The 12588-nt window shown below is 47.8% G+C and overlaps 3 protein-coding genes across 3 annotated transcripts; all 3 read right to left on the bottom strand.

Moving 5' to 3' along the window:
* Window positions 1–85: 85 nt before the first annotated feature.
* Window positions 86–1755, bottom strand: B0H65DRAFT_530079 (mitochondrial carrier domain-containing protein; the record flags this gene model as incomplete). Its single annotated transcript, XM_062828918.1, has 2 exons — window positions 1220–1755; window positions 86–1123 (listed from the first exon to the last, which is right to left on the bottom strand). The coding sequence occupies exons 1-2, from the start codon at window positions 1514–1516 to the stop codon at window positions 86–88; spliced, it is 1335 nt and encodes a 444-aa protein (XP_062679920.1). The 5' UTR covers window positions 1517–1755.
* Window positions 1756–2613: 858 nt separating this feature from the next.
* Window positions 2614–5723, bottom strand: B0H65DRAFT_530077 (uncharacterized protein; the record flags this gene model as incomplete). The annotated part of the gene is made up of 4 exons (XM_062828917.1): window positions 5328–5723; window positions 5114–5239; window positions 3979–5048; window positions 2614–3852 (listed from the first exon to the last, which is right to left on the bottom strand). The coding sequence occupies exons 1-4, from the start codon at window positions 5350–5352 to the stop codon at window positions 2614–2616; spliced, it is 2460 nt and encodes an 819-aa protein (XP_062679919.1). The 5' UTR covers window positions 5353–5723.
* A 1182-nt stretch (window positions 5724–6905) lies between these two features.
* B0H65DRAFT_277766 (negative regulator of the PHO system) lies at window positions 6906–8700 on the bottom strand. Its single transcript, XM_062822836.1, has 2 exons — window positions 8360–8700; window positions 6906–8268 (listed from the first exon to the last, which is right to left on the bottom strand). Exons 1-2 carry the CDS (start codon window positions 8426–8428, stop codon window positions 7324–7326), a joined length of 1014 nt encoding a protein of 337 aa, XP_062679918.1. The 5' UTR covers window positions 8429–8700; the 3' UTR covers window positions 6906–7323.
* Window positions 8701–12588: the final 3888 nt, after the last annotated feature.

Below are 12588 nucleotides of genomic sequence, written 5' to 3'. Positions count from 1 at the left end.
CGCCCATACGCCACTAAATGCAACCGCCCCATTTCTCACACCCCCCATCATCATCATCAACCCAACCATTCCTTCCCGACCCGTCCTACTCACTCTTCCCCTTCCCCTTCCCAAGGAACCCAGCCATCGCCAAAGTCTGCCTCAACCCCCTCTGCCTCACCATCTGCGCGGCCAAAGTCGCAAGCATACAATATCTACTCACATCCCCCCCGGCCTTCCTCGCCCTCTTGCTCACCCTCTCCCTAATCTTCCGATAATCCTTCAACGCCGCCACCACAGCAAAGTACAGCTGTATGATCAGCCCATGAATGATATCCTTGGACAACATGGTCAACCCATGGTTGAAAAACGCCTTGAGCAGTTCCCCTCCAATCCCATCGTACAAAGCTTTGACACCCTCGGTCTCCGCTATACGGAGGACTGTTGAGAAGATAGTTTCCCTTGCTGCTGCTGCTTTCTTCGCTTTTTTTGCCTTTGTCGCCGCGGCGGCCGTCGTCGTTGCCGTTGCTTCCCCATTCGTTTTCTCCTCCTCCTTCTCCTCCTTTTCCTTCCCACTGTCGTCCCTAGATGACGAAGGAGAAGGCGCAGAAGAAACCTGCACCCTAGCCTTCGCAATCTGGAACGGATACGTCAGACTAGTAGCCATGACCTTACTCAACGCCGCAATCACAAACGTGATCGCGCTCCCCGGCTCCTCCCAGTTCTCCCGCGAAACCAACATCCGCTTCAGAATCTGCTGCAGGAAGAAAGTCATGCTGGGGTTGAGCGTCAACACCAGGCTGGCGGAGTAGCCGGCCCATAGCCCGTTCAACAAGCCGCGCTCGCGGTAGATGGAAACAATGGTTTCGGTGAAGGAGAGGTCTTGTGCCTGGGAAGAAGTAGGATGAGAGGCAGGTGGGCTTCGTGGTCGTGTTGGGCTGCCTTCGGTGGTGGGGGTAGACGGGTTGCTTCGTGAGGAGGAGGAGGAGGAGGAAATAAGGTTGGCAGTCTGTCGGCGAGTGACGACGTTGGACACGGGCGTGGTGAATAACTTGGCGCAGGCGCCGGCCGCGGCGCCGACGGCGAGCTCTTCGAGGACTTTGAGGTATGGCTCGTTGACGCGGAGGCGTTTGGCGCGGAACCACTGTTTTTTTTTGTCATTATATCAGCTCCCGTCCTACCCTTCTTATTTCCACCTCCCACCACCATAAAAGCAAAAAAAAAAAAAAAAGAGACATACCGTATAAAACAAAAAGAACAAAAAGCTATCCGCAGCACTCTTCCCCAAATCGGCTCCCAATCCCGCAAAGAACGCTTTTACCCCTCCTTCCCTCTCGTAAATCGCTTCGAACGCATCCACAATCCCCAAGTACCCGTCCTCGGGCCCGATGGCCCCGTCGGCGCGCAGCTGGCGCTGTACCTTCAGGCGCGTGTTGACCAAGTCGAGCGGGTAGGTGGCTAAAGTCGAAATGATGGTGCCGCCGGCGCCGGAGGCGGCGTGACCGAGTGAGGGGAGGAGTTTGGATGCTCGGGGCATGGTGGGTGGGTGGTGAGGTTTGGGGTTTGGGGTTTGGGTAGTGGGTGGGAGGATGGGTGTAAATGGTGGGTGTAAGAAGAGGTCAAGCTTGCGGTGGGTTGGTGATGGAGATGGATGGGAATGGAAACTTGACTGGAAAAACTACAAAAATCACAGAGCACCGCTGATAGAAGGAAAAAACAGAGAAGAACGCAGACCCCGAAAAAGACGATGATGATAACAATGATGCGAGAAAGACCTGGGGTTGGACAATGGCAGATGCCGAGGTCTAGAACTAGCCCACATTTGCTGTAAGCGACCGACTTGAACGAGTGGGCGCGATCCGACGTCATCCCGTCCTTGGCGCACATGGGGTCTTGATCGGCAGTTTGAAGCATGTGCCATTGTCCATTCCATCATGCACAACCCATCATATATGGATGACACTCACAAACTTACTTCACAAACATCGTGAAGATTGATACATCAGAGTTGAAGTATCACGCTGATTATATTCACCCTTTCTACCCACTACCCTATCATACCGGGTGATCGCTTCGAACCCTAGTCTAGACCTGCCGTGGGCTGGTTCACAAATCAAAACCACCAGGTCGTCTTCATGGAATCTGTGACTAACTGAAAACCCCGAACCTACCCTACCCGCTTGAGCTAGTATATTGCCTAAGCAAAGTCCCGATGACACAAAGTTCCAGAGAAGAAGTTGCCAAAATGATAATAAGGAAATAGAAAAGGTTGGGATGTGCCAACTGTAATAGAGAACCGACCAACGCCTATCCCTTCCAACCAGGTATCCCAATGTAAAACCGTTCCTGAGAAAACTTCCAACGCCAAAATGGAAAACATGAAAGCCGCATGGTTGTAGCGTAGAGGAAAGAAGCAAAGGCTCGTGTTTTGAGAGCCCATGCACATAATTGGTGGAGAGATTCAATCCCCCCTTGTAGGATCATCGTGTAGTCGCCATCCATCGAACTCCATATCCTGACCTCATCAGATAGGTCTAGGCTGCGTGGTCGCGAACTCCGTTGTCGCCAACAGCCATGGCCTCTAGTAGAGCAATTGGAATCCAACTTCCTCAATCTGCTGGTTTCTGAAATCCATCAGTCATCAATAACAACCAGACCGCCCTCCTCAACGGAAGGACCCTTGAGGCTTTTGCCTCCCACTGGGCCGTGAGTCTTCCTCGGCGAGCTCATGATATCTCCTTGGGGAGGACCGATTTTCACTGGTGAAATTCCCTCATTCGGTTGTTGGGTACGCTTCGGTACCTTGAGTATGATTCGTGGTATAGGCCCAGACCGTTTGCGCTGATGGTTCCCGGCGGTCTGTGGTGTGTCGGGCAAAGTTTGCTGAGTTCTGTGTACCGGTGATGATACTTCCGGTCGTTGACGAGCGGCTGCTGGGGTATTCGAGGGGGAAGTAGCACCGCCACGGAAAATCGCGCTAGAGCCGTGCCGAGGGGAGTAAGTAGGTCTAAAATGCGCCTCTTCCAGCGCACGCTGAGGTTGATGAACTTCGGTTTTGTTAAATGCTGAACGAGGCGAGACCTCAGGCACTGGGCTCGCGGACTGGGGGTTGGTTGGTTGTTTCCCTCCGCTTAAACCCTTCTGTGCTTGCAGTCGTTGTTGATAAGCTTTGTATTCCTGACGGTACTCGTCCAGCTTTTCCGGGTGCTGCTGACAAGCAATATATATCTGCCGAAGCATGTCCATCTCTTCCGGTGAGATTTCTGGACACTTCTTAGCGTCCATTGCGCGAACTTCATCCGGGATATGGGGACTCAGGTGTAAAGAGTTTTGACCGGGTGATGCTGAGGACAGCCGCCGACTTGGATGCCGAGCTGGGGTTCGTGCGGCTGCCGGGCTCTCAAAGTCATTCCTTCTTGGAGAATCGACTTGTAATCCTCCTCGTAGCGAAATGCCAATTGAGTACTTTCGAGCGGGTAATTCGTTGTCGTGATGTTTATTCGGCCCTGGGCGGGTGACACTCCTCTCTGCATCGCGGCTTGGAGGTCTCGGTGCGGGGTATGCCTGCCTAGGCGGCCTATGTGGGCTTGTACCAGGTCCAGGTCTAGATGAATTAACTGGATGAGGTGATCGCACGCTATCATGTCTCCTACTAGGAGCAAACGTCTGTTTGAGGTACTGGTCCGTTGTCTCCCTTGGGCGCCTTGGGCCCCCGGGGCTCTCCATAGCATCCGACACATGTGGCGGTACAGGTTGTCGTACCGGCTTCCGGTTCGGCGACAGTCGAGGATTCGGACCCAATCCAGGGGTCAAGCGTACTCGTTTCCGTTGTGATGTATCCGATGGTTCCTCCTCTAGTTGGTCTGCCCGTCGCTTCGTTTTCGGGGCAGAAGTACTGGATACCGCGGTACTTTCCAGTATTGGGGATAAAGCAGTATTAGGATTTCGATTTTGCGATGGGGGGCTATGTGGCCGAGCATCCTAAGCTCTGCTTGTCACTGATGGCCTTCGCTGCGGTGGTCCTGCAAGACTAAATGTTGATGAACGTCGGGAAAATGCATCTTGCATGGAGACGTCGGGGTCGCCGGCATGTTCCTCCTCCTGCTGATAAAGGCCGGGATGGCCCTCCGGAAGCTTCTGGGCACCAAATCCAACAACCTTGAAGATGTTAAGTCGGCCGCCGTTGGTTACCGTTTGAAGTTGCTCGTGCAACCGTGCCAGCTGGTACTGCCTTTTGATCGGTGCAATAATAGGTTGAGGGATAACCGGTTGTGGTCGCCAATTCGCTAGGGCGTTCATAACGGCAGCCGTCTCCTCATCGCTGTCCACCGCACCGGCATTCGGATCGTCGTCGTCCTCCAACGGGGCATTTGCGTCGATGGCGGCTCTCTGCTGCTTCGCTTGATTCTTCTTCTGGTATGCCACAAGTAGCATATCATACGGTAGGGATCGCCCTGGCACCGATCTCTTGGCCGACATACTATGACTCTTGCAGGTGAGTGAACGAGCGCAAGGCTGGCCGTTGGGCAAGATGACACCGCACTGCCTCTCAACGTCAACAGGACCCTTGGGCTTGGCGGTCTTCGGTTTCGGTTCGTCCTTCTTCTTCTTGGCCTTGCCCTTCTCCAGGTCTCCCTCGGCCTTCCTCTTCTTCCCGCCGACATCGGGCTTCTTGCCGGTAGCCTTCTTTGTCGTCTTTCCGCTGTTCCCTTTCCTCTCGGTGGGTTCTTCGGCATCGCTGTCGTCATCGTCGCGCCCCGCTCCGCCGTCGGGGTCGTTTTTGCGGGCTTCCTCCTCGCGAGCAGCCTCCTTGGCGCGCTCACGTGCCTCGCGGGCCTCCTTTTTGCGTTGCGCCTTTTCCCTCTTGATGCGAAGACATTCGTCGATATGCTCCTTCCCGGAGGTTCTGATGACTCCCTTCTTGCAGAGTTTGCAATAGATCAGGTCGGGAACATCGTCAAGCGGACGGCCGGTGTCGAATGTTACTTGTGCGGGGAGATCTAGTTGGTTGATGATGGGGCTCGGAGGGGCGGCGTTACCGGCCTCTTTGGCCCTTTTCTTTTCCTCGTCTAAGTTTGTGTAAGCAACCGGTTAGCGGGGCAAGAGGTCCGGGGATGAGTGGATGACTACATACTATCGAGCGATGTCGTGGCATCCTTCCAATTGCCTGGCTTAGAGGGCTTAGTTGGTTGTCTCTTCAGCTTGACGATATTGCGGGTCGCTTTTGACGAGGCAACCTTGATAGTGGTTGCCTCCTCGTCTGTTCCCTCGCACAAGAATGGTCAGTGTCGTTCTGTGGAAAGCATCGCTTCGCCATGATTGCGGGCGCGTCAGAAGGAGCACCGTACCTTTGCGTGACTCCACGGTAGCCATCGCGGCGACTGTTTTCCGGAAAGACGGTTTAAAGCATGCAGTGAGAAGATGGGATTTGTCGATGGAGAAACGGCTGGTCGGCTAGATGTTGTGAAGGCGAAATGCCATGCTCCGAAATCGAGATGGGATGTGGTTGAAGTTGAGTTGTCCGTGGCCAGGAGACACGATAATCGAGATGTCGTTGGGGACGGGTTATTGTACGGTTGCAGGGCATGGATCAAGCTCGGACAGTCCAGTAGCGGCTCTTTGGTAGCGTCGAAGTCCGTCGCAGTGCGCTATGTCCGGCGCTGGTACACTGCGGCTACAAGAAATCAGGTGGAGAAGGCCCAGGCTTCCAGGCACCTGGGCCGGCCAGGGATCAAGGCTTATCGATAGGCGCTCCTCTTGCGGGGTGTTCCACCTCCACGGGATCGGTCCGGGGGAATCCAGATGCATTAATAACCCAACAAGGAGCCTTAAAAGGTCATTGTATCCAACATGTCAACGAATACGAAAAGCCGGTTGGGTTGACGATAAGAGTTCGCTTGGTGTAAACAATATAGACTACAAGACATACGCCCGATACAATAATAAAGAATTTTATTATCACCGAACTTTTCCCACAGAAACGACTACACAGTATATCAGCTGGTGGTATCTCAATGATTTAGAACTCCAGTCCTGCTGATTAGTTCCCGTCCCCCGAATCACCGCTCACGAGAAAACTCATTGACAACTCATTGACATCAGGAAAAAAATAATGGACAACACTCTCAAAGTTCGCTTTGATCTAATACATAAGAACCTCCGCTACAAAACGCAACAACTATTTGAAAGAAATGCAAATGCACAAGTAACATTTCTCTAACCCCATCCTCCCTAAAGCCTGCGCTGCCATTTTCCCGTCATCCTCGTCCAAGCTTCCTGCTTTTGCTTTTATTGTGAAACATAAACATGCTGCGTTGGTGATAGAAACATGAGCTGCCGTATACCATTATCATTTTGTGCTCGTCAGACGTGTGTGCTTGACATTGGCCACCTTATGGCATCCGCAGTTATTGCCTGGTTGGCTTCGGGTGTATAACCTTTGAGGAACTTGCAACATCGGCGTATGTTCTTGTCCGAAATGATTGAGAATCAGGCGGAAACTCCTCATTTTTCTCTCCAGCCTGGCGGTTGACTTTAGGTGTTTGATCAATCGTTCACATCATGCGTTTGAGTTTGAGAACTTTGTGGAATCCCCATCTGTTGATGTCGAGGCTCATCTGACGCCGGTGGAGGATAGGAAACCGAAGGCACAAAAGATGATTGACGCAACTGAGGTCGTGGCATCGCATTTGGGTGTCCATTGCCCACTACACCTGTTTGTATTCGAGGCCCATGTGGCATCATCATCATATTTAGCTGTCCATTATTATGTATAAACGGGTTGAAACTGGGTTCCATGGGGACTGACCGCCGTGGCCTGTGCACCCCATAATTGCCAATGTTAAAATTTTCCATCCACGCCATTAATCGATCTGTAGACGAACCCATGCCACGGTTAACCAAATCATTTCCTCTCGGTAAATGCCCAGTTTGAACCTGTTGACCTGAAGGATACCCTGGCATCGGTTGAGGATACCTCCCTGGTGGAGGATACCCTGGCATCGGTTGAGGATATCTCCCTGGTGGAGGATGTCCTGGCATCGGTTGAGGATACCTCCCTGGTGGAGGATACCCTGGCATCGGTTGAGGATACCTCCCCGGGGGAGGATATCCTGGCATCGGTTGAGAAGACATTGAATGGCGTTGCCCTGGCGCCAGCATTGTCCGCCCTCCTAGAATCTGCTCTTCGGTGTAGCAGCCCTCGTTTACTGGCATCAGTTGCCCGCGATTCTGGAATCCTGGTGGAGAAAACCCTGGCACTACTGGCATCGGTCGATCCAAAACTGGTGGAGGAAACCCTGGCACCGGCGGTGTCTGCCTTCCAGTTCCTCGAGGCTGCTCTGTCTAGTAGCCCTCGTAGTTGGGCTGCGGTTGTCCATAGCCTCTATGCTGCTGCATCATTGGCTGTTGCTGCATCATCGGTGGCTGTTGCATCATGGACTGCTGCGCTTGATGGTGATGCTGTTGGTGAACCAAGTCGTTGAACCAGTGGTGCTGGAGCGCATCGTGGGCCGAGATTCGCAATTCGGGCCGCAGTTGTAGCATCCGTTGAAGCAAGTCGATGCCGTCGCGGTCGATCTGAGGCAAGATGGACGACAGGCTCTGTGTCGCGTACATTTGCCAGTTGGGCTTGTACTCGGGGAATGACGTGAGTCCAGGCCATGTGCGTTCCGTCGGTGTGCCCATTATCCTAAAAATGCGAACAATCTGATCCTCATTAGTGGTGCCGGGAAACAAGGGCCTGCCGGTGAACATCTCAGCCATGATGCATCCCGCGGACCAAATGTCGATGCTGGTGTTGTAGGTTCTGCTTCCAAGCAGCACATCGGGAGCTCGGTACCAAAGAGTGACGACCTCATTCGAAAAGGTGTTAACTGGAATACCGAATGCTCTCGCCAAACCAAAATCTCCCAACTTCAGAGCGCCCTTGCTGTTGATGAGCAGGTTCTGCGGCTTCAGGTCTCGATGTAGGACCCTGTTCTTATGGCAAAAGTCGATACCCTTGAGCAACTGATGCATGAAGGACTTGATGACATGAGGCTTCAGGGCTCCCCTCTCGCCGTTGGTGTCCATGAACTTTTTGAGATCGCCATCCATGTACTCGAACACCAACATAAGCTTGTTCTCGGTGTGAATGACATCGTGTAGAGCAACAATGTTCTCGTGCTTCAGTTCTTTCATAAGGGAGATCTCGCGGATTGCCGTGCTAGGCGTCCCCTCTTCCGAATCAAGGTGAATCTCCTTGAGAGCTACTAGCTCGCCTGTCTGTCGGTTGCGGCCTTTGAAGACCTAGCAATGTAGTGTCAGCCATTTGCACCATATAATTGCTTCCCCACGTTCACCGAGCCAGATAATCCTAGGCCAAGGAGGGATCTCTTACAGTAGCATAAGTGCCCTCTCCCAGCTTTTCAAGCTGCTGGAAAGAGCTTGGGTGTTTCCTGCCGTCCATGGCTTCTCTGACTGCCGAAGATGGACCCGAGTGGGCTGTGGTTGAAGAGATGGAGGATTGTTGAATCAGATAATGCGGGTGTGGCGAAGGTTGTCGCTGTGTCGTATGGGCGCGGTTGAAAAGGACAGAGCCGATAGTGATTGTCTTTCGCAAAGGATTCGGGATTTCGCCGCCTGTTGGGTTTTGTTGGTCAGGCAGCTGTCGCCCGTGAGAAGCCGTGTTGTTGGAGAGCAGAGATGCACTGAAGCAGTCTCTGCGCCGATGAATCTAACAAGTCCAGAAGGATGCGAAGATGGGACCGGCGACAGGAGGCAGTAGGGGAGATGTGGTCCAGACGTTACGGCGCCGTGGGAATCGGTGAACTAGGTTACCGAGGAGAGTTAGATTCGTTGATTTTGACGAGAAGCAAATGCTGGCGTTTGGATATTTGATCGGTCGGGGACTGTTCCGCGGACGAAGCGGAAGGTGAAAACAAGCGCGCGCGTCGGCAAGTTGGAAATAGAGATCCTTACGGGAGATGGCGTACGGTAGAGTACGTTCGACGGTTATTCGCAGGTTGAAGAGTTGATGTCGGAATCAGGATGGTGGAATGGTGAAACAAGTGAAGTCAGGTCGGAGGTGGAAGTGGAATTAAGGTTGCCCTGGTCGTTGGGTTGGGTAGGTGGGGAGGCGATGGAATTTGACGTTGTGACTTCCACTTGTGAGCTTCTCTCTCTACCGCTGTGACCGGGCCGCCTAAATCGACTGTATTAGATTCTTAGCCGACTGTGTAGGACCCTTCTAACCAATAGCACAACCATATTGCCGCCCGCCAAATCCTCACCAAAGTGACATGCGTACAACATCTACACTAAAAGTCGCCAGGAATCACACAAATAAAGCACTTTAATATACTAACTTACGTAGAAGGTGCTGAAACTATAGAGTTTATATTAATACATGCATTATTACGATTACTAGTAGTATTGAATCAACTAATACCATTGCTAATATAATAGCTAGTGAGAGTTCTGCTGGGTAGATGGCCGCGGCTAGGTAGATAGTGGCGGCTAGTAAGGGTCCAAATATTGCTATAAGGGGTATTACTATAAGGGAGGGAGTATTATCTCCTAATATAAGGATATTACTATAAGCGCCGTCGCTATAGGCGCGCGGTATTAGTACCCATATTGGTAGTAATAGTATACTAGTAGTAGTTAAATTTATTATTCAATGTTAAATTCCTGCAATTGTACTTCCAATTATATTTTACGCTATTGTAATTCCCTTAATTCTTAAAACTACGTTTATAATCGTACTGCCTCCTCCTTCATATTCTATACTTCAACCTTCACCTCCTCCTCTTATTAACTAACTAATATAGTTACGGTCATCCTCTTCTTCTTTAGTAGAAATTATAAAGCCTTAGGAGGGGTATCGTAAGATGAATTATATTGTATACTTCCTCTATTAACTATTAGCTAGTAAACTGTATTAGGGAGAGGTTGGGGGCTATTCTTAGGGGCCTGCCAGCGGTTAGTAATAATTAGGCGAGGATTAACCTCGTAGCGAAGTAATAGGAAGTTAGTTGACAACGGCTGTATTGTATAGTTAGTAAGAAATTATTAAGTATAAATGGGAGGGGACGTACTTAGTTTAGTTTTAACTACTAGTACTAATTTACTATACCCTACTATATAAATCCCCTTGCCTTTACGAGAGCTATCAAATTATATTAATAAAGTAAACTATATTACTATATAAAGTACGTAGTGTACTACTTCTTAACCTCCTCTATAAGTTTCGCTAAGCTTATATTCCTATATTAGTCCTTTAAATTAAATACTATTACTATAGTAACCTACTTATTTAGTAATTTAAGTATATTAAAGCTAATAGTAAATTTAGTTATTTAATTCTTTGGGGTATTAGGTAACGCGTTTAGAGATCTATACCATGTACTTAGCCTCGAAATTAGCCTACAATTGATTAAATATTATTTTAATAGTAATTAATAATTCGTCAAGATTAATGCAGCGGTTTTTAAATAGCGATTTCAATACTCTATATAAGCCTTCTATACGGGAAGTTATACGAATACTATAATTATAGTACAATTTTATAATAAAGTAGGCGAATTCGTTGTGTAAGGGGAGGTAAATTTTGCAGAGGTAGTCGATTATTTTTATAAAAGAGTTAGTTAGTAAGGGGAGAGGAGGGGAGAGGAAGGAAAAGAAAGGAAAGGAGGCGGAATTCTTACCCTATTACTTAGGGAATTCTACTAATAATACCCTCTATTGTATTTAAAAATCCTCTTCAAAGCCTACGTATACTATAGAGGTCTAAGTAGCTAATATATTATTAGCGTTATTAATTTACTTACGGTTCGAGCCTTCTAATACTAACCTAATTAACTGTTAGAGATAGGTATTCCTAGCGGAGTCCTCTAAATATTGAACGCAGTCTTTATTGCTAAAAAGTTTAGAAGTTACTTAATAGGAGGTATAATCTTAATTAGCTAGATTAATATCTATCCGAAACTTATTATATAAATAACTACTGTTACTACTTCAATTCCCTAATATTATACCTTCGAATATACCCTTCTACTTCTTCTTAACGTTAAAAGCAATATTCTTTATTACGTACTAAAGACAAATCTAGTACTAAGTAATAGTAAAGATAGCGTGGCAAACCTTCATATATACCTTATTATAGTCTATAATAATAACTTCTAATGTAGGGATACTATAATTGTTCAATAGCTTATTTAACTACTCCAGAATCTATATAAAGTATACCTCCTTCTTACTAAATAGAAGATAATACCCTATATTAAAGGTAGTATGTAACGTAATAATGCTATAAATTTATAGGAGAGGTATATTATATTTATGAACTTTATGAGTATAATCTAAACTCTATACTTCTAAATTCTTCTTTAATTAATTAATATACTATAGATAAGTCTAAAAGATTCTCTCTATCGGTCCCTCCTCCTTACCTCTTTTACGAAAGATTTTACTAATTACGCCAGGTATTGTAATTAGAACGTTAAGGAACTATTAGGAAGGAGTTAGCGTACTTATTACCCTTGCTTTCTTACTAATTAGTACATTCTATATATTTTTAGGCGTAATTTTAATATTAGGGAATTTTAATTTAATAGCGGAAGTAATATTTGAATTAAACGTCTTTAGTTACTTGGCCTACTTAATAATATTTGTAATAACTTCTTTTATACGTTAGAAACGGCGTTAGGTAGGTAGGTAGGTAGCAGCTGAAGAATTGAGAGTGTAGTTATAATTAGCGACTATAAGAGTAAATTATTAGATACTCATTGTGTTAGCGAAAACCGCCTTCACCTTCCAATTATAGTTCTCCTTTATACTCGCTATCGTCGTCCTCTTCTTTATTGTAACTATCGAATTGCTCTTACTGCTACGCGCTGCTCCTTTAATATACTCTAAATTATATTGAGTTAGCTTGCCTTTACAGTAGTTATTAGCCCTTTTTTTTAATAATATTAAATCTAATGTAAACTGCTACTTCGTTTATATCCTTTACTAGCGCGTCGATATTTTTTTTTCTCTTTTAGTAAGCGCTTGGAGAGAGGATACTGCTGGCTTATCTTCTACTTATTTGGATTTAGATGTAGGTAAGGGAAATGGGGATTGCTTTTCCTCTTTAACGAACTTATTAACGTCGAAAAACCTATCCTAACAGTCTTTAGAGGGCTTAACCTTTTGTGTGTAGAAGAATTCTAGTAAAGGGATAGGATTAGGGGTATGGGTGGGCGCCTCTAGTTAGGAACTAGTAAAGTCAATAATTTTAGGTATTTGTATAGCGGTTGGTTAGTGTACCTCTAAGAGCCTTAATACTGTAACTTACTTTTATGATATTTTGTTCAATAACTCGATTATTGTATTAACTTCTATATACGCTAGTAATGCAAATATTCATACCATATCACTTTGGTGAGGATTTTGCGGGCGCCAACATGCGGTAACCATACGTGTTCCCTGGTATGTGGTTGGTTGGGAGCGCTCCACACAGTCGGCTAAGAATGGTACACAGTCGATTTAGGCGGACCGGCTGTGACAGCGCCAATATGGTCCTGCCCCGCCACCCCGCTGCACCCCTATAGGATACATGTTGGATGCCTCCAGAATGGGCTGTTT

This window comes from Neurospora tetraspora (assembly GCF_033439725.1).
Source record: "Neurospora tetraspora strain CBS 560.94 chromosome Unknown B0H65scaffold_6, whole genome shotgun sequence".
Classification (NCBI taxonomy): domain Eukaryota; kingdom Fungi; phylum Ascomycota; class Sordariomycetes; order Sordariales; family Sordariaceae; genus Neurospora; species Neurospora tetraspora.
The sequence above is the reverse complement of the archived record's forward strand: the minus strand, read 5'-3'. Positions and strand labels throughout refer to the sequence as shown.

Bases quoted from the DNA above. Each gene is read 5' to 3' on its own strand.
- B0H65DRAFT_277766 (XM_062822836.1), bottom strand. From the start codon at position 8,428: ATGGACGGCAGGAAACACCCAAGCTCTTTCCAGCAGCTTGAAAAGCTG. The intron at 8,269-8,359 runs GTAAGAGATCCC...CTACATTGCTAG, and splicing joins GAGAGGGCACTTATGCTACT to GTCTTCAAAGGCCGCAACCG.